At 64.4% G+C, this 18,453-nt stretch overlaps 1 protein-coding gene across 2 annotated transcripts; it reads left to right on the top strand.

Annotated features, from left to right (window-relative positions):
- The first annotated feature begins 2,944 nt into the window (after window positions 1-2,944).
- Window positions 2,945-18,159, top strand: LAD1 (ladinin 1). 2 transcript variants are annotated; one of them, XM_072733464.1, is made up of 10 exons: window positions 2,945-3,078; window positions 11,755-11,892; window positions 12,999-13,755; window positions 14,292-14,396; window positions 15,125-15,168; window positions 16,394-16,466; window positions 16,547-16,684; window positions 16,974-17,060; window positions 17,269-17,343; window positions 17,628-18,159. In XM_072733464.1, the coding sequence occupies exons 1-10, from the start codon at window positions 3,041-3,043 to the stop codon at window positions 17,631-17,633; spliced, it is 1,461 nt and encodes a 486-aa protein (XP_072589565.1). In that variant the 5' UTR covers window positions 2,945-3,040; the 3' UTR covers window positions 17,634-18,159. The 2 variants fall into 2 exon arrangements, with proteins under 2 accessions (XP_072589565.1, XP_072589564.1); XM_072733463.1 differs by having other exon boundaries at window positions 17,613-18,159.
- The last annotated feature ends 294 nt before the right edge of the window (window positions 18,160-18,453 follow it).

Genomic DNA, 18,453 nt, shown 5'->3' with positions numbered 1-18,453 from the left:
CCGGCAGGTGCTCCTCCCCGGCACGCCCGTCCTCTCGGCTCCGGAACCGCCTGCACGTCTGCCCCTGCCTCGCCCTGCTGCGTCTGCTCTGCGGCCTCTCCGGACACTTGACCCCCCCAGCCCGACCCGGACGTTCGTTCCTGTGTCAGCCTTGCCCATCCCTCCGTCAGAGTCAACCCCTCCCGAGGACACGACTTCGGTTTTCATCGCAGCCCGTTCTGCAGTGAGGCTCGGGCCTGCGTCTCCATTGCCAGAGCGGGGAGGTCGGTCTGTGGCTGGGCCGCTTTTGTGTCCCCGGAGTCAGAGCCACCTGCGGCTTGTGGGGCCCCCAAAAGATCTGTTTAACCCTCAACCCCTGGCAGCTAAGAATGTGACCTTACGGGCAAACAGGGTCTCTGCGGATGTCATGGAGGTGAAAGGGCTCCACACCTGCTGCATTCCGTGCGCCCTCACCTAATGACTGATGCCTTTGTGACAAGAGGGGGACACAGACACGGGGACGCGGAGAATTCCTTGCGACCAGAGAGGCGGAGATCGGAATAACACAGCTGTCGGCCAAGCAACCCCGGGGATCGCCGGCGACCACCCGGAGCCAGGAAGAAGCAAGGAGCGAGGCTCCCCCGGAGCCCGTGGACGCGGCCTGTCTCTGCCAACGGCCTGGTCTTGGGCTTCTGCCCTCCGGGACTGTGAGAAAACGAATCTCTGTCGACTGAAGCCGCTTAATTTGTGGGGCCTTGTTACAGCCGCCCCAGGAACAGCCACCAGGCACAGCACCTGGCAGGCCCACAGTGCCTGCCCTCGAGGAACTCTCGGCGCTTTAGCACGTGCCTCATTTACGTTTCCCTATTTCTCGAGTCATCTGCAAACCAACTTCCGGCCTTTGGGTTTTTATATCCACAGAGAAGGTGCCTGATTGTGGGTTTATAGACACCTGCCTGTGCCCTGGCTTCACGAGGTGCCCCTGAAGGCTTCACATGGCTGGGCGTGTTTTTTTCTTCCTAAGGTGAGGTGCCACTACTGACCAGTCTCGGAAAGAACATTCCCCCGGGCCCCAGGGAGAGAGCTGGCTCCCGGGAAGCATCCAGGGACATAGATTAGTATCCTGCCCTCTTGCTCCTCCCGTGGAAGAGCAGACGGCTCCAGGTCCCGCCTTGGCTTCTGTCCAAAACCTTCTGGGGCTTTGTCACCCTTAACACTGCTCACCCCCGTGCCGCCAACGCTCCGTGATTGACTCGTTGGATGCCCACAACCTGGGAGCCGAAGTATCACGATTGCCACTACACAGAGGAGGAAACGAACGTGATTTGTCCCGTCACATGGCTCGTAAACAGCAGAATCCAAGCTCAAAGCCAGATCTCCAGGCTCCCAGTCCAGCTCTCGTGCCTTAAACCTCCCTCCTCACCTCCTATGGCAAGAAGGAAGGCTCCCTGGAGGAGGGGGCGTTTGGGGATGGAGATGCCTTAGCCCTGTGCCTGGATTTCCAGGCTTCCGCTCTGCAGCTGTGAGCTCTCAGAGCTGGAGGGCACAGGGGTTGGGGGGGAGCCCGTCAGTCCTGGACCAGCGACAAGGGGGGGCAGGTGGGGAGCACCTCACCCCGGGACTGCCTCTCACCCCTCTCACCCCTCTCGGAGCAGGAGCTGCGGCTGACCTTGCAGTTCTGACCCATGAAGGGAGATAAGATTCTCTGGGCTCAGGGACGGGCCGCGGCTCACCCACCTGAAGCTGGTTCCTGGGGAGGCAGCACCTGGGCCCCGCTGCTTACCCTGGGGACGCCGCGGGAGCCAGGTGGGGCTGTGGGTGCCTGAGCTGCCTTAAGCCCCCCCCGCCCCCCTGCTGTGTGTACTTCTCCCAAAGCTGAGCCTCCTGGGCCTCACCCGACCGTCGGGCAGCCCCCAGCCAGTATCCAGAGTGAGGACAGCGCCTTTGACATCCTGGGGTTCATATGTGCTGAGTGGAATCTAGGAATCCCATTGGGGAGCCCAGGCCCCGGGCGGGGGTGGCCAGCTGTTGGGGGTGTCCAGGCCTGGGATGGGGGTACCCAGCCATTGAGGGTGCCCAGCCCTGGGGTGGGGGACCCAGCCATCAGGGGTGCCTGTGCCCAGGCCTGGGGTGTCCAGGCTTGGGGTGGGGGGTACCCGGGGTGGGGGTGCCCAGGCCTGGGGTGGGGGTGCCCAGCTGTTGGTGGTGCCTAGCTGACCAGGGTGCCCAGCCATTGGGGGTGCCCAGGCTCAGGGTGGGGGTGCCCAGCTGTGGGAGTGCTCAGGCCCGAGGTGGGGGTGCCCAGGCCTGGGGTGGGGGTGCCCTGCTGTTGGTGGTGCCTAGCTGACCAGGGTGCCCAGCCATTGGGGGTGCCCAGGCTCAGGGCGGGGGTGCCCAGCCGTCAGAGGTGCCCAGGCTTGGGTTGGGAGTGCCCAGCTGTGGGGGCATCCAGGCCTGGGATGGAGGTACCCAGCCATCAAGGGTGCCCAGCCCTGGGGTGGGGGGCCCAGCCATCAAGGGTGCCCAGCCCTGGGGTGGGGGGCCCAGCCGTCAGGGGTGCCCAGGCCCAGAGTGGGGGTGCCCAGCTGTCAGGGGTGCCTAGGCTCTGGGTAGAGGGTGCCCAGGGTGGAGGTGCCCAGCCATTGGGGGTGCCCAGGGCCGGGGGTGCCCAGGCTTGGGTTGGGAGTGCCCAGCTGTGGGGGTGCCCAGCCATCAAGGGTGCCCAGGCCTGGGGCGGGGTGCCCAGCTGTTGGGGGTGCCCAGCCCTGGGGTGGGGGCGCCCAGGCCCCGCGCTCCGACCTCCCGGGCCCAGGTGGGCGGCCCCGAGCTCGCTCCCCCACCCCTGCCCGAGGAGGCGGCGCCGAGCTGGTCCGACGGGTTGGAGCAGGAAGTGCCCCGCCCTCGCCCCGACCCGCGCCGCCCCGGCCGTCGGTCCGTCCGCCCCGGCCGCGCTGGTGGGCGGGGACCCCTCGCGGAGGGGGCGGGGCGGGGCGGGGCGGGGCCGCGGGCCCACCTGGCGGCGGGGAGGGCGCGCAGGTCCCGCAGGTGCGGCGCGGGCGGCATGGCAGGCGGCAGGAAGGACTGGTCGGCGCTGTCCAGGTGAGCGCCCCGCCTGGCCCTCCCCGGGGCTCGCACGGAGGCCCCCGCGGTGCTGGGCGGCGGCCGGAGGGGCCTGCGGGGGGGGGGGGAGGGGGAGGGGCGGGGGGGGGTGGGGGCAGCGCGGCGGCGGCCCGGCCCGAGGGGAGCCCCCGGCCACACTGGCGGCTGGAGAGGGGGGCTCAGCCCCTCTGGGAGGAGCAGGGGTGCGGGTCCCCGGGGTGGGGTCGCAACGGGTCAGTGAATAGGGGCCGTTGGGCAACAGGCCCCCTCCCAGTAAGGGGGCTCACCCTGAGGGCAGCGACCTCAGGGCGGCTGCTGACCCCCACCCCTACCCCCACCCCCGTGCTTCCGTGTTTGTAGGCTGGTCTGTCAAAGGGTCGGGACCCTGGGCATCTTATCCCTGCCGCTGGACATCCTGTCAGGGTTGGAGGAGCCTGGGGTGTGCGGGGACTGTCCTGGAGGTAGCACCCCACTGTGGCTGGTGACCCCCCGGGACTCCTCCTGGAGCTACCCGCACCTCCCCTCAGACGTGTTCCGGGGAGCATCTTCATCTCCTCATCCCCCACCGTCCCTGCCATATACGCCCATTTTGCCCTCCAAGAAACTGAGGCCCGTGCAGTAGCTCAGAGCCGGATTCCTGCTCCTTTGAGCCCCAGGGTTAAGCCAAGTAGAAATTGTCCTTTTCGCCCTCGCAGGTGGGCATTTGGAGGCAGGGGTGCTCTCCGCGCGTGCCGTGGCACCCTCCCCAGGCCCTCCCCATCAGGGCGGCTTTCAGGCATTCTCCGGGGCTCTAGGATCTCCCCCGCTCCCTCCAGAAGGGCTCTGGAGCTCCTCCAGTGTCTTAGTCTCATCCTCCCGGGCCCGGGCTTTGGGGGGCACCTCCTCAGACCCTCAGGACCTCACTCTGCTCTGAGGCACGGCTGCCTGGTCTCCCCCATGGGGGGGCCCAGGGGCTCTGGAGGGGATAAAGCAAGCCCCAAGGATGGAAGGAACTCAGTGCCCTGGAAGAAGGAACCTGGGCTGCCAGGGAGGCCGGACACACCCCAGGGAAGGTCTGCGCTGAGGGTGGGGCCGGGGGTCCAGACCTTGGACTCTGCATGTGGATCGGTGTGTGCGGGAGGGGTTGACGTGGGGGTGTGTTTGCCCGTAGGTGTGGGCATATCTGCGCCCGTGGATGTGTGTTTACATGTGTGTGTGCAGGTGTATGTGCGGGTGAGCGCGTTTGTGGCCTGTGTGGGCGGCAGGTTCTTACGTTGCTGAGTCTGGGCCGTGGGAGGCCGAGGATGTTTGCTGTGAGTGTTTATTGAAGCCCTCCGTGGAGGGCCTTGGGAGAAAAATGCAAACCACACACTCCGTGGTCAGGAGCTCACAGGCCGGCGGGACGCGTGTGACCTAGTGTCTGAGAGCGAGCCTGGTACGCACAGGGTGTGTGTGCTGGGGGGCAGCTGGGCCGGAGACCTTTAAAAATGAGAGCGGGTCTGGTCGCAGCTTGTCCACGGCTCGGGTGGACATGTGGCTGCTGGGGTGGGGCCGGGTTCCCACGGGATGGCCAGGGTGAGGGCCAGGAACGCCCTGGGGAACCAGTCCTGCCACGGGAGCCCCCGGCCTGCCCTCCCCGGCGGCCCCAGCCCCCGCACAGCCCCGTGGGCAGACGCAGCTGCTGCCAACAGGCGCCCGGATGAGGCACCTGGAGCGGAGGACCGCTCCCGCTCGCTCCCCGGCGGAACGACAAGCCTCGGCGGGCAGGAGGGAAAGGGCTGTGAGTCACTGTCAACGAGTCTCCCAGGCTGGGAGGACGGTGATGAGGGTGTGACCGGGTGGCCCCCGGCAGGCGCAGGTGGGGAGCCGGGGGCCAGCCTGCAGCCCATCCTCGGCGTGAAGTAGACATTCGGACGCTCCGGCTCCGGGGGGGGGGGGAAGGGGGTGGCAGCTGGCTGGCAGGGCGCCCTGGTCAGCGGCCTTGTCCTTTCCTCCCGGCCGGCCAGGTGAGGGTGAGGCTGGGCCCGGCCTGTCTGCAGGGGGTGAGGGGCGGGTCTGAGGGTGCCTGGGACTGAGCAGCCTGTGGTTAATCATTGCCCTGCCTGGGCCTCGGGCAGCCATCCAGCCTCCCTGCGCTGCTCTCCGGTCCCCACGCCTGTCCCGAGACCGGCAGGGCTGGAAGGGACTCCGTCACTCCTCACGGTGACCCCTCGTTGCGTAGAAGCGGAGTCTGGGACCCGTGTCCCGCAGGGGCCGGAGACTGGCCCAAGGTCATACGGCCGGGCAGAGCTGGGCCCCCTTGTCTGTTCTTTGTTTCAAAAAGTCGCAGATCCTGCTCCCTGAGACCCAGGGTTCCACAGATGCTTCTGGGAGAGCCTTCCCACCCCTCAGCTGCTTTGACCAGAGCGGCTGAGCCTCGGTCTGTTTTTCGAGCTTGTTTTGAGGTCTCCCGCAGGGGGGCTCTTCCTTGGATCTAACTTCTCTCCGGCAGCTGTGTGAGTGCAGAACTGGGGGGCACAGCAGCCGTGCATGGAGGCGAGATGAGGGTGTGGTTGCCAAGTGAAGGCCTCGAGGTAGAGGAGAGGATTGGTGGCGAGGAGGGAGTGGCGGGGCAGCCGCCTAGGGCTGTGGCATCCGCTGGTGAGAGCGGCGAGGACTCCCACACGGTGGGCCCCAGGTTCCGTCCTGGACCTGGCTCGGGCCGGCGAGCTGACCACTGGGCTTCCCCAAACCTCTTGTCGCCCAGGCTGCGCCCCGAGCTCTGGCCTGTCCTGGGGTGGGGAGTCCCACACGGTCGGAGGCCCTCCCCGGCTCCGCTGCTGCTTCCTCTGAACCAACCCCCCCTGCTGTTGGGCTGTCGGAGAGGTGGGCCTCGCCCTGGCTTGGGGCAGCCCTCCCGGGAGTCCGTCCTGGCGTCCTGGCGCTTGGAATTGCGGAGGGGATGGGCTCTTGAGAAGCTGACCTTGGTGGAATCTTCTTTTGTTTCTTTTTATTACTTGTGCTATCTTGGGATGGTGATTAGCCCCCGTGACCTTCCATTTCCTCACCTGTGAACTGGGGCTAACGCCACCTACCTCCAGGGGTGGTTGGGAGCTTTCACATCACTGTTATTTGCAAAATCCTTCAAACAGCGCCGGCCTCACGGCAAGCTCTTACGCGTTAGCGGCCTCACGGCTTGACTCTTACTTACTGACGACCGTGCGCAACAAACAGCAGCGAGCTCCTGAGTGTGCTGCACCGTTCTAAGGCCTGTGCTCATTTATTTATTATGGGGTTTCACCAGCTGCACCTGCTGAGTTCCCTCTTGGAGCCTGACCCTTGCTCCTCCGGCCCCTGCAGTTCTAGCCGTTTCCTCATCTTATAAGCAAGAGTTCTTGGCAAGAACCTTCCTTCCCCAGGGTGGGGAGGTGGTAAAGGCGGTGGAGGTGAAGTGAGTCAAGTTCTACCGGGGGTTGAAGGCAGCCCCGTGATTCCTGGGCAGCAGGGGAGTGACCAAGTCATCTTGGCTGAATTGTGGGGTCATGGCCTAAAGCTGCTGGATGTTCAAGGACACCTGGGCCTCGCCTCCTGCCGATCCAGCCCTGAAGACCCCTGAGGGTTGGTGCTGGCCTGGGGAGCGAGGGGGGTGAGTCATTTCCGAGGAGACCAGGCCCTGGCAGATCATACTCCATATATGGCCCCACTGGAGGATAAACAAATAAGCTGCTTCCCCCAGGGCTGAGAGGAGCGTGTGGGAACGGGGTTGCTCAGGACGGAGGAATCCTGGAGGCTCCAGCCTGGCCCAGCCGGGTGTGGTCAGGGGAGAGGAGCTTCCGGGTTTGTGGGGCACTTTACCCAGTGGAGGGACCCCTCAACTTTGGAGGGCAAACGCTGGCCCCAGACTGTACAAAGGGGGAGGGGGTCAGCGCGGAGAACGAGAGAACCGAAAACATGGCTCGGATGAAAGCCGGCCGAAGCTGGCATTTCCCAGGCTGATGGAGAAGGGCTCGTATCGAGGCCCCACGATCTTGACTGCAGACTATTTTATTATTTTTTTTAAAGATTTTATTTATTTATTCATGAGAGAGAGACACAGAGGCAGAGACACAGGCAGAGGGAGAAGCAGGCTCCATGCAGGAAGCCTGATGCGGGACTCGATCCCAGGGCTCCAGGATCACGGCCCAGGCTGAAGGCGGCGCTAAACCGCTGAGCCACCTGGGCTGCCCGACCGCAAACTTTAAACGTGATTCCCATAGGCCCTCACCTGCCTCCGTGAGCTCCGTGTATCTGGAGACCGGTCATTCATTCATTCGCCCGTTCAGCACACGAATCCATGAGCTCTCTTGAGCCGGCGGTAGCCGAGCAGTGGTGAGGCATCAGCCTGGCCCCTAACGGGTGGGCGGACTGCTCTGGGGGAGCCCCGGGTGCTGGGGGAGCTCCTCCTGGGCAAGGCAGGGGTTAGTGATTCCCCAGGGAGGAGGGAGCCCTGCACTTCCGAGAGTCACACTTGCTCCTTCCACCGTTGGCGCTCGGCTGTGCCAGGCGCCGGGGGATGCTGGAGATGAGAGCTGGCCTCCCCTGTGGGCCCTCCTCTCCTGCAGCACGACATCTTCACGCTTTGCTTGCAGACTCCTCACACCCTCTCCACTCTCCTTCATTTGCGCTCCTTGAAGAAGAAAACAAAACCTCGTGTGTGTCTATTGTACATTAGTTATACCTCAACGGAAAAGCCGTTCCTTGAGTCCAAATTCTGCTGTAGGTACCGTCGCATTTTATTTGCTTCTCTTCTGACGAAACTTCTCCAAAGAGTTGCTGGTGCTCAGGGGTTCCTCGGTCTTGACTCCCATGCTCCCCTCGCTCATCTGGCCTGGCTCCAGCCCAGCCCTTGAGCCGCTCCCCGGGGGGTGGGGACCAGGCGCCTCTGTGTTCACTACACCGACCTGGCCCCCGACGCCCACGGTCCTGGACCCGACCTCATTCCTCCCCCCGGCGGGGTTCCTCTGGTCTCTCTGACTCAGGACCTTGGTCTCCTTTGCACCGGTGTCTTCTCCTCACCCTGAACAGCCAGAAGCAGAGCATTTCTCCCCACCCCCCCATCCCCACTCCCACTGCCGACATCTCCCCAAGCTCCTTCCTCCCCGGTCCTTCCCGTCTGACTGACAGCTCCAGGAATTGCCCAGGCCAGACGTCTGGAAGTTTTCCTTGTTTCTTCTCTTTGTCTCCACCCTCATCCCCATGCAGCCCATCTGCAACTTCTCGGCTCTTGTCTTCAAAATGTGTCCCCAATCCACCTCTCTTTCCTTCTCTCAGTCACCACTGCAGTTCAGGCCAATGGAGGTCTCACCGGGCCTCCTGATGGGAGGTGCTCTGTGTCCCCTGCCCCCTGCCCCCCTCAATTCTTCTTCCTTCAGTAGCCAGAGAGATTAAATCATAGTAGTCCTACATTCTATCGGGTCCCTCCTCTATGTGAAACTATCCAGTGGCTCTCCAGCACACTTGGATAAAACCCAGGTTCTTCCCCTGGTCTACGAGGCCCTTTTCTCTGGCCTCCTCCCCGTCCAAGCCCCCCGTGGACCATGCTGTGGCTCTTGGCCTCCCCCTTCCCTGAACACCCAGCTGTTGCACCCAGGGCTTCACCCTTGCTGTGCCCTCCTCCTGGGACCCCCTGCTCCCAGATCGGGCTCCTTCTCAGAGCTCTCCGGGAGGCCTCCCCTCCCAGGCACCGTCTCTCACATTACCCCTTACCTGGTTCTGTTGCCCTTGTGTCACTTCCTGACACCCTTTTGCTCACGCACCCATTTCCTGGCTCACGGACTACACACCCACCCCCTGCGATTTGTGCTTCTCGACGACGGGAAGGGCCCTGCCAGCTTCCTCTGCTGCGTCCCAGGAACTGTGTCCGGCTCGTAGTCAGGGCTCAAAAAATATTTGTTTGGTGAATATTGGATCAGCGTGACGTCCGACCTAGAAAACCAGATCGGAGCCATTGTGTGGTTCATCCTCCTCATTCTAAGAAGGAAAACGGGTGAAGAGGAAAGGCCGGGATGGGCGTGAGGGCAGGGGGAGTAGGCTGCCTTACAAGGCGCTGCCTGGAGGAACCTTTCCTTGGAGGCCCCATAGATGCATTTCATATGCAGTTTTGTTGGTAAAATCCCTGGGTTTTCATGTGGTGGTTTTTTTTCCCCCAGAAGCATGTCTGTTCCTTAAATTGGGGCTTGGTTGCAGGGCGATATTGTGCAGGAGGGGAAGAGGCCCGGGGGGCTAGGGCTGGGCCAGGACAGGCTGGGCGAGCAGGTTTGACACCTGGCAGTGGCGCAGGGACGGCCTTACAGTAACTGGGAGGGACGAAGAGGCCTTTTAGAGACTCTTCCTATCTGTAGGCCCCAGGGACCCCTGGGGGAGTCGCAGGAGGGCTCCAGAGAGGGCTCTTCTGCTGACTCTCGAGGGGTGCTATTTCCAACCCAAATTTTCTCCCAGGGTGCTGGCTGCCCCCACCCCCACCTCTGGCCTCAGGCTTTTGGGCCCTCCCTTCCGCCTGGACTGCCAGTTTCTCCCCGCCCCCCATCACCTCTGTTGAAATCCCGTTTGCCCACCGAGACCCAGCCCTGGGTGCGTCTCCATGAGCCTTTCTTGATAACCTTGGCCTGCAGTAAGCATTCTCCCTCCTGCAGAGCAATTTCTGTGCTTTGGTTGGGGGAGTTACCTGGGGACACGCTTCTCTTTCTCACTAGGTCGTAGGGTCTTTAGGGCAGGGACCCCACTTTGTTCTGTGAACCCCCAGTTCCTGACTTGCTGGCCCATTGCGGTTGCTTGGCAATGACGTATTTGCTCTTTGGTTAGGGTGGAAGGGTGGGTGGGTGGATGGAGGGTGGGGTGGGCTGGCGGCCTGGTGCATGGGAGGATGATAGGGCAGGTGGCTAAAGAGGATTGGTGGGGGGCACCGGAGTGGCTCAGTCAGTTGAGCGTCCGACTCTTGGTTTCAGCTCAGGTCATGATGTCAGGGTCCTGGGATCGAGCCCCACGCTGGACTCCATGCTCAGTGTAGAGTCTGCTTGTCCCTCTTCCTCCCCCTCTGCTCCTCCCCCTGGTTGCTTGCTCTCTCTCTCAAATAATGAATCTTTAAAAAAAAAAAACAACAACAAAAAAAAAGATGGGTGGGTGGGGTTGGGCAGGGAAATGGCGGGGAGTGATAGTGTTTGGATGGACAAGTGGCTGGATGAGTGGGGAAGGAGGGAAGCCGGTGGGTGCCTGGCCGTGGAGTCCCCAACTGGTCCTGTGAATGCAGAGCGACTAGGAGGAGGAACCCATAGTAGAGTGTACGGCATCCCCTCGCTCCCCCACAAGTGAAAGCTGGTTCTAGAAGGTTAGAGAGGCTCAAAGAGCTCCCGAGATGGGAGGCAGATATTGGAATCTTCTCCGGGTGTGATTGGTCTTGTTTGTGGGTTCTCCCCCTCTGAGCCGCCAAGAAATCCCATGGGTTGTTGGGAAACTCGGAGAAAGTTTCTCTCTGATTGTCCATTGATGGATGTTACCTACGAATCCAAGACCAAAAAGAAAAAGGAACTTGTCAAGTGTACCCACCTCCTTTAGGCAGAACTGTGCCCACCCTCCCGTGTTCCTAGTCACCCCTGGAGAGGGGGCCCCACATTCCCACTCCGGACTTCACGGTTAAGTCTAACCCACGGGTTGTCATCTGCGGTGGTTTTGTCCTGCCCAGGGACATGGCAAAGTCAGGAGACATTTTTGGTCGTCACAACCGGGGTCGGGCTGGTGCTCGGGGTCCAGTGGGTAGAGGTTGGGGTGCCCTTCAACCCCTGCCGTTCAGCACAGCCCCTGCATGCGGGGTTGTCGGCCTGAAATGTCAGTGATGCCCAGGATGAGGAGCCCTGGTCCAATCCAAATCCTTTTAGTACCTTTAGCTGAAATTTAACAGGCATGTAATGTGAACCACAGGTGCGGGACACATTTAAAATCGTCAATTTTCGGGCCCCTGGGTGGCTCAGCGGTTGAGCATCTGCCTTGGGCTCAGGTGGTGACCCCGGGGTCCCGGGATCAAGTCCCACATCGTGCTCCCTGCATGGAGCCTGCTTCTCCCTCTGCCCGTGTCTCTGCTTCTCTCTCTGGGTCTCTCATGAATAAATAAGTAAAATCTTAAAAAAATATATATTGTCAACTTTCTATAGATGACATACTAAGAAAGTGAAAAGGAACAGGTGATCAATTTTAATAATATCTCATTTACCCCAGTATACCCCAAATATTATCATTTCAATGTGTAATCCACATGCAAAATTACTATTTTTATTTTAAAATTTTTTAAAAAAATTATTGATTCCACAGAGAGAGTTTGAGAGAGAGCGAGCGAGCACAAGCAGGGGAGGGATGGGGGGGGGGCAAGCTCCCCTGGGGGCAGGGGCCCTGACTCAGGCTTGATCCCAGGACCCTGGGATCACCACCTGCCTAACCGACTGAGCCCCCCAGGTGCCCCAAATGCAGAATTCCTAATGAGATGTTTTGCAGTGTCTTTGGTATCGGGTGTTGGGGACACGCGTGTGTTGGAGCACACCCAGCTCAGCCCAGCCGCGGCTCCAGTGCCCCCTGCCCACGGCCCCGGCCCAGGAGCCTTGGCTCTCCCCTCCTGGCTCTGCAGGGGCTGCTTGGGAAGGGGGGCCCCGGGGTCTTGCGTGGGCTGCCCTGACGCTGTCCCCCGCCCCGCAGCCTGGCCAGGCAGTGGACTCTAGAAGATGAGGAGGAGCAGGAGCGCGAGCGCCGGCGGCGGCACCGTACCCTGAGCTCCGCCACGGACGACGAGGCCCCCAGGCTCACCCAGAACGGAGACTCGCCGGCGGCCGAGAGGTGCTCAGGGCGGGGCGGGACGAGGCGCCACTTCCCCACCCCGGGTGCCGGGACGCACCCAGCTGCCCAGACAGACCAAGGACAAGGGGTTTGGCCGGCAGGGAGCTCCTCACCCCCCGAGCCGCCGCCACGCAGCCACCGCCACCCTCCAGGGAGTGGAACAGGCTGGACGCTGGCGCAGCCGTGAGCCGGTCCTCGCAGGACCCCTGACTCGGGGAGAGGCCTGAAGCGACCTTACAGGGGGAGGCACAGCTCCGAGAGGTGGCACGGAGCTCGGAGGCAGGGCCGGGCCTTGTCCCCATCTGTCCGCCCTGTGGCTCAGCCCTCTGCACAGGCTGCCTCCCTGCGACCCCGGCCCCCGTCACCCCTGCTGAGGCAGGGACACGGGGCTACTCTTGCCACCTAGATTTCAAGGGTTACGAGGGAAAAGAAGTCCCCTGTGTGCGGGGGACTGGGCTGGGCACTCACGGAGAAGGAGTCTCGTTTCACCCAGCTTGCAGATGTGGAAGTTGAGGCCCAGACAGCGAATCGCATGGAGGGCAGGGTGGTGAGGGAGGAAAAGAATGTCCTGGAGGCCGAGTGCTGCGGCTTCTGGACCGTCTCCCCGCGTTGCGCCTGCTCCCGTGGGTCTCGAGAGAAGGGGGAGCAGGTGGGCGGCCGGGCTGGCCTCTGGGGCTGGCGGCCACGTGACCAGGAGCAGGGCAGGGTGCTGTGTCAGGGCTTTGGGTTCTCCTCCCAGTTCGCTATCTGTGCGACCTTTGGCACGTCCCCGACGTGTCTGGTCTTGAGCTGAGCTCTAAGGGCCAAGGGCGGGGGCGTTTATTCCTTCCGACCTCCAGCGCCCAGCGTGGGGCCTGACTCCTGGGAGGCAGCCGATGGGTCAGTGTTGGTTGCTGGGGTCTGAGCGTGGACGGGCTGGGCCTTGTGGGGGTTTCTAAACTCGCTCAAAGCGCGGCCTGCTTTGTCCGGGGGGCTTCCCGGGAGCCCAACGTGGAGTCAAGTGGTGGTTGGCCAGGGAGCCCCTGGGCCCGCCCGCCCTGGCAGCGTCTCTCCGGCCTCTGGTGGCCTCAGCCTTACCTCGCCCCGTCTCCCATCTTCCGGCCTAGGCTGCCGAGCGTAGAGGAAGCAGAGGTGCCCAAGCCACGAACTTCCGTGTCCAAGGACGAGGACGAGGACGTCCAGGCCATCCTCCGGACACGGCAGGAGCGGAGGCAGAGGCGGCAGGCGGTGGAGGCGGCCCAGGCCCCTGGCCAGCCGGAGGCAGGAGCGGGAAGGGAGCGCTTTGGCCCGGGGCAGGCCAAGCAGCAGCCCCTCAGCCCGAGCGGGGAGCAGCGGGGCCCCCGGGCCGGGGAGGACGAGAGCCCGGGGGGCCGGGGCTCAGCAGGCGGGAAGGAGGAGGTCTCGGGGAAGCCGGCTCCGCCAGAGAAGCCGTTAGCACCTGCAGAGAGACTGGTCTCGGCGGAAGCGAGCGGCTCAGCGGAGGCCCTGGGCCCCCAGAGGACGTCTGCGCCCGAGAAGAGAGCCATCCCGGAGAAGAAGTCCCTTCTGGAAAGAACAGGTGTCCCGGAGAAGCCGCCGGCCCCAGGGAAGACCTCAGACCCGGAAAGGAGGCTGGTGTCTGAGAAAGCGTCGCTCTTTGAGAAGTGTCTGGCGTCGCAGAAGACCCCGGCCGCCGGGAGCAAGCTGGCGCCGAGGAGGGCAGGGGGGCAGCCGGCCCCGGGGGGGAGCCAGCCCGCCGCCGCGGGGCAGCCGGGAAGGGCCCTCCCCGACGAGAGCCCCCCGTCCTCGGCCGAGCAGGGGGAACAGCGGGCGCCCGAGCCTCCGACCGCGGCTTCTTCGCGCCTCCCGCCCATCACACTGCAGGTTGGCGATGCCCCTGCCCCTCGCACCCCTGCGCGCCCCTCGCGTTCCGCTGCAGGCGGGCCCTGGCGCCCTTGTTTCCCGTCCTCTCTCCAGGACGCCGGCTCGGGCAGTTTCCTCTCCCTCCCTGCCTCTGGTCCCTGTCAGAATAGGGGACCCTGAGGCAGGGCCAGGCTGCGGGCAGCTGGGAAGAGCCCCAGCTGTGTGATAGAGCCCCTGCACCCCGCACCCCTGCACCCCGCACCCTGCCATCATCCAAGGCCTGGACTTCAGGGCTCCAGCAGCCTTTTGGGAAGCCTCAGGGCCTTGCAGAAGTTCTGCTGGAAAGCTCTGTGTGGTGGCCCGGCCCCACAGATCCGTGTCCGTCACCCCCGCCGAGAGGCGGAGGGCCAGGAGGCAGCAGGGGAAGGCGTAGGACCGTTGTCTCCCCCCTTCCCTCCTGCGGCTCCTGGGGCGAGCGGAGCCTCATGGGGTCCCCCTGGCGGCTTGGGCTTTGGGCTACCCCGACCTCCCGTGTGACACTCCCTGCCCCCCCTCAGGTGAAAATCCCCAGCAAGGAGGGAGAGGTGGACACTCTCTCGCCCACCCAGGCTACCTACAGCAGCTCCCTCAGACGCTCCAGCCCCAGGACCATCTCCTTCCGGGTGAGCGCCCGGGGCGCTGCAGGGCAGGCGGGGGAACCAGCGTTTGTTGCAGCGTCAGGGCCCTAGGTTAGGTGGCAGGTGGGTCCTTGGGATGGAGAAGGGCTTTGGCCTTGGGAGGCCCAGAGCCAGGACTTGGCTCTCAGAGGGCCGAGCAGCCCCACCTAGTGGGCAGGGCCCGAGCTGCAGGAGGGGGGCCGGCAGTTCAGCGGGGCTCAGGGGGCCGGGCCTGCCCTCACCGGGTCCCCAACCCACCCAGGAGGCTGGCGCAGGCGAAGGGTGGGCGCTGGAGCGGCGGGGCCCGCCTGCACCTCCCTGCTCTGCCTCTGCCCCAGCGGTCCCCGTTGTGCAGGCCGGGCCTCTCCGCTCACCCTCTGGGGTTCATGCTCAGTGTCTGGTTCGCGGCTGACTGTGCCTTGAGTTGCTGTCGTGCGCCAGGCCCTGGGGAGGAAGCGGGGGGCCTGCCGTTGACCAGAGCTGGTCCCTGCAGCGGGGAGGCAGGCGGGGAGACAGCTGGATGCCGTGGAGCTGGTGGGGCCGCGGAGGGCTTCTGACCCAGCCTGCTGGGTGGGGGCCTGTGTCTCCCTGGACAAGAGGAGGAGGTTTGGTTGGGGGTAGGAGGAGGACGAGGAGGTGCGGGACGCGTATTCAGAGAGCTCAGCCCTTCCCTGGTGCAGGGCCCTGGCTTCCTCGGGACTCTCACTCATCTCAGCCTTTCCTTCTTGTTTCAGATGAGCCCCAGGAGAGACAACCCGGAAACAACCTTGACCCGCAGGTCAGCGACCGGGAGGCTCTGGCCTGGTCTGGTCACGTTCAGCCTGTGTTTGCTCAGCGCCTGCTGCGTGCCCTCCCGGGCGGTGCCACAGGGCACCTGAGGGGAAGGCACCGTCCTTGGCCAGGGCTCCGGGTCCTGCAGGGCGATGGGATTGACGCGGGGATGGAGGCCCAGTGAGATGAACAGGGAGGGAGAGGAGAGCCTTTTGGAAGGAGGCAGGGCTTGGGTGGGGGGCTCTGCAGGCAGAGGGAGTCGGGGTGCAGAGCCCTGCAGGAGGGGAAGGGGGAAGCCTCTGCTTTAGCAGGCCTGGGAATCTGCATGTTCCAGGAGCACCCCTGTGCCCCATAATTTTGGTGCAAGTAGTTTGAGGACTGTGTTTTGGAAAAAAAAAAAGAAGAGGAAAAAGGGAAATAGGGCCTGAAAAGCAGTTGTGCTCATGTATTAGGAGTTTCATGCACTCGTGCTGAGGCGGACTGTCCCGGGCGAGGGCTGGGGTGACGGGGGCGGCCAGGGGGTACGCAGACGAAGGAGACGTGGCTGCCACTCTCCAGCACCTCACATCGGACGGTTAATCATGCAGGAGCCCCCCCATCCCTCACCCCCCGCCCCAACCCAGCAGGGAGGTGCAGGGACAGGAATGTGGCCCCGAAGTGGCTGCAAACAGCCCAGCCTGCGGGAGCCGGAGCGATTGACTTCCAGTTGGGACTTGAAATAGAGGGAAGAGCACAAGTAAAGGCCCAGGTGTGGAAAGCGTGAGGTGTCTGGCTAACTGGCCGTGAGCACGCAGAGAAAGGGGTCGCAGCGGTGGGGACGCTGGTGTCGGGAGGGGAGGCGGGAACCAGGCCCTGGGAGCCTGTGCCCTGCCTGGGAGTTTGGTCCCTGCCCTGCGGCCGAGAGCCTTGAGCTGGAAGGACAGGATGGGCTTTGGGGCGGGAGTGGCCTGGTGGCAGTGGGGGGAGAGCCTGGGGTGGCAGGCGGTGCTGGGGAGGGCGGGGGTCCGGGAGCCAGAAGGTGGAAGTGCCCAGACCGGGCGGGGGATGGCAGGCGTCTCTGGGAGGGGAGGAAAGGTCCCGGGCGTTCAGGTCGGGCTTCACCCCGGCCGAGTCGCCGTAGTCCGGTTCGGTGATGGGGCCGTGTTCTGCGTGGCCGCGGGCCGGGGGGTACGGCTCGGGGCGGGCTGAGGCCGGGGTCTCAGCTGCCCTGTCCTCTGTCCTCCGTCCCGCAGCGCCAGCATGAGGCTCCCGGCTGGCACGGCCAAGCTGGGGGAGAAGCTGGAGAGATACCACACGGCTGTCCAGGTGGGCAGGGCTCTGTGGGGGCGCCTGGGGGCCCGAGCGCCTCTCCTGCCCGGTCAGCCGTCTGTGTCCTCTCTTCCCAGAGATCCGAATCCGTCAAGTCTCCGGGCTCGTCCCGCACGGAGTTCTTCGTGGCGCCCGTGGGCGTAGCCAGCAAGCGCCACCTCTTTGAGAAGGAGCTGCTGGGCCAGGGCCGCGCGGAGGTGGCCTCGGGCCGGAAGGTGCGCCCTCGGGCCTCCCGATGCAGAGCCGGACCCTGGGGGGGGGGGGTTCGTCTCCGTAGCTGCGGGCGCAGCGCTGGGGGGGGGTTCCCGGACACGCGTGGCCCGTGCTGAGTGGGCCTGGGAGTGATGGAGAATCGCGTCCCTGCGCCCGGGCCTCCCGAGCGCCCTGCTGTAGCCGGCAGCCCCGAGCCCTGAGCCCCAAGCCCCAAGACGTGAGCCCCAAGCCCTGAGCCCCGAGCCCCGAGACGTGAGCCCCGAGCCCCGAGACATGAGCCTTTCTCTTCAGGAGAACCTGAAGCTCTCGGGGGTGGTGACATCGAGGCTCAACCTGTGGATCAGCAGGACCCAGGAGTCCGGAGAGCAGGACCCCCAGGTACCCTGTCCCTCCCTGAGCCTCATGCATGGGCCCTGCTCGGCGGCATAACCTGGGTCTGTGGGGGGCGGGGGTTCCCAGGCAGGGAGCCCATGGAGAGTCGGGGGGCTGGGGCTGTCGCCAGGAGGAGTGGGGCTGGGGACCCCAAGGCCCCCTGCATGCTGCCTCAGGCCGCCGCCCTCCCACCCACACTGATGTCCCCAACCAGGAGGTGGGGAAGGAGTCGGTGGCCACAAAGAGGACCCAGTGGGGACGGAAAGCAGACTCGTCCCTGGACGCCGAGGTGAGGGGCAGAGGGGGGCTGCCCTGGGGAGACCCCCCCGCCCGGGTGCGTTGTGCCGGGACCCAGAATGTCCTGCTTCTGCTCTCCGGCTGGTTGGACCCAACCTCGGGGACACTGGCTAAACCCCCGGGCTGGCCCCTCTTTCCCCACAGCTCTGCAAAGCCCCAAGCCCCTTCCACAAGGGGTTTTGGGGTTTCTGACCAGGGTGGCTGTGGGCCAGGGCCCAGGGAGGCCGTCCTGCCCAGAGACCCCCTTGTCTTTCCTGACAGACGTCTGCCCCGCAGGTGTGATGGGCGCTGCCAGGACAGACCCCGCGAGCCTGCCCCCCGCCGCCCTGCTCCCTCTCTGCCTCTGACCCGGGGCCAGGAGTGTCGGGGGGGCCAACGCCTCCTTCCCGGCCAAGCGCCCCCGCGCCCCTCTGCACTGGCACATCCGGGACCCAGGCCGGCGCAGGGCCCAGCACCCAGGGTGGCCTCCGCACCAGGCCGAGGTGGCTGCCGGGACCTGCTCGTCCAGGGCCGCGTGCTGCTGTTTCCCTGAGCTCAGGGTCCCCTCTGCGGCCTCCCAGCAGGTGCCTCCCCGTGCCTGTGACGTCACTGCCTCACCAAGGCCTGGGTGTGTGCACCGGGGCCCCAGGCCGCCCGGCCTGGATGGGAGCCCCTGCGCCTGCCCCGCGCCCCGGAGTCCTGCTTTGATTTCCTCTCCCGTCTTGGGCTGCGGCTCAGGCCCGGAGCTTGGGGCCCTTTCTGTGCACCCCTTCACCCTCCTGCTGCAAAAGCTGTTCTCAGGAAAGAGCTGATAAACTCATTCACTGCATCCTGCCTGGGGATTTGCTTTCCAGCAGGTCGTCGGGGGCGTGTGAGGACGATGGTTGTGACTGGACGGTGGGGGGGGGGTCAGCCCCCTCTTTTGCTCACGTGGAGGTGAGCTGCCCCCCATCCCGGCAGGGTGACTCACTCCCTCAGCGCCTTCTCCCCACGGCCCGTCCTCTACCCCCCGAGGTCATGGCCCATGTGAGCGTGGAGGATGCTGAGCTTTATGAGAATCTAGGACAAACCCAAGTCAGTCTGGTGCCCTGTCAAACCCCTTAGTGCTGTAATCAAAAAAACT

The sequence above is a fragment of the Vulpes vulpes genome, chromosome 13 (genome assembly GCF_048418805.1).
Source record: "Vulpes vulpes isolate BD-2025 chromosome 13, VulVul3, whole genome shotgun sequence".
NCBI lineage: Eukaryota > Metazoa > Chordata > Mammalia > Carnivora > Canidae > Vulpes > Vulpes vulpes.
The sequence above is the reverse complement of the archived record's forward strand: the minus strand, read 5'-3'. Positions and strand labels throughout refer to the sequence as shown.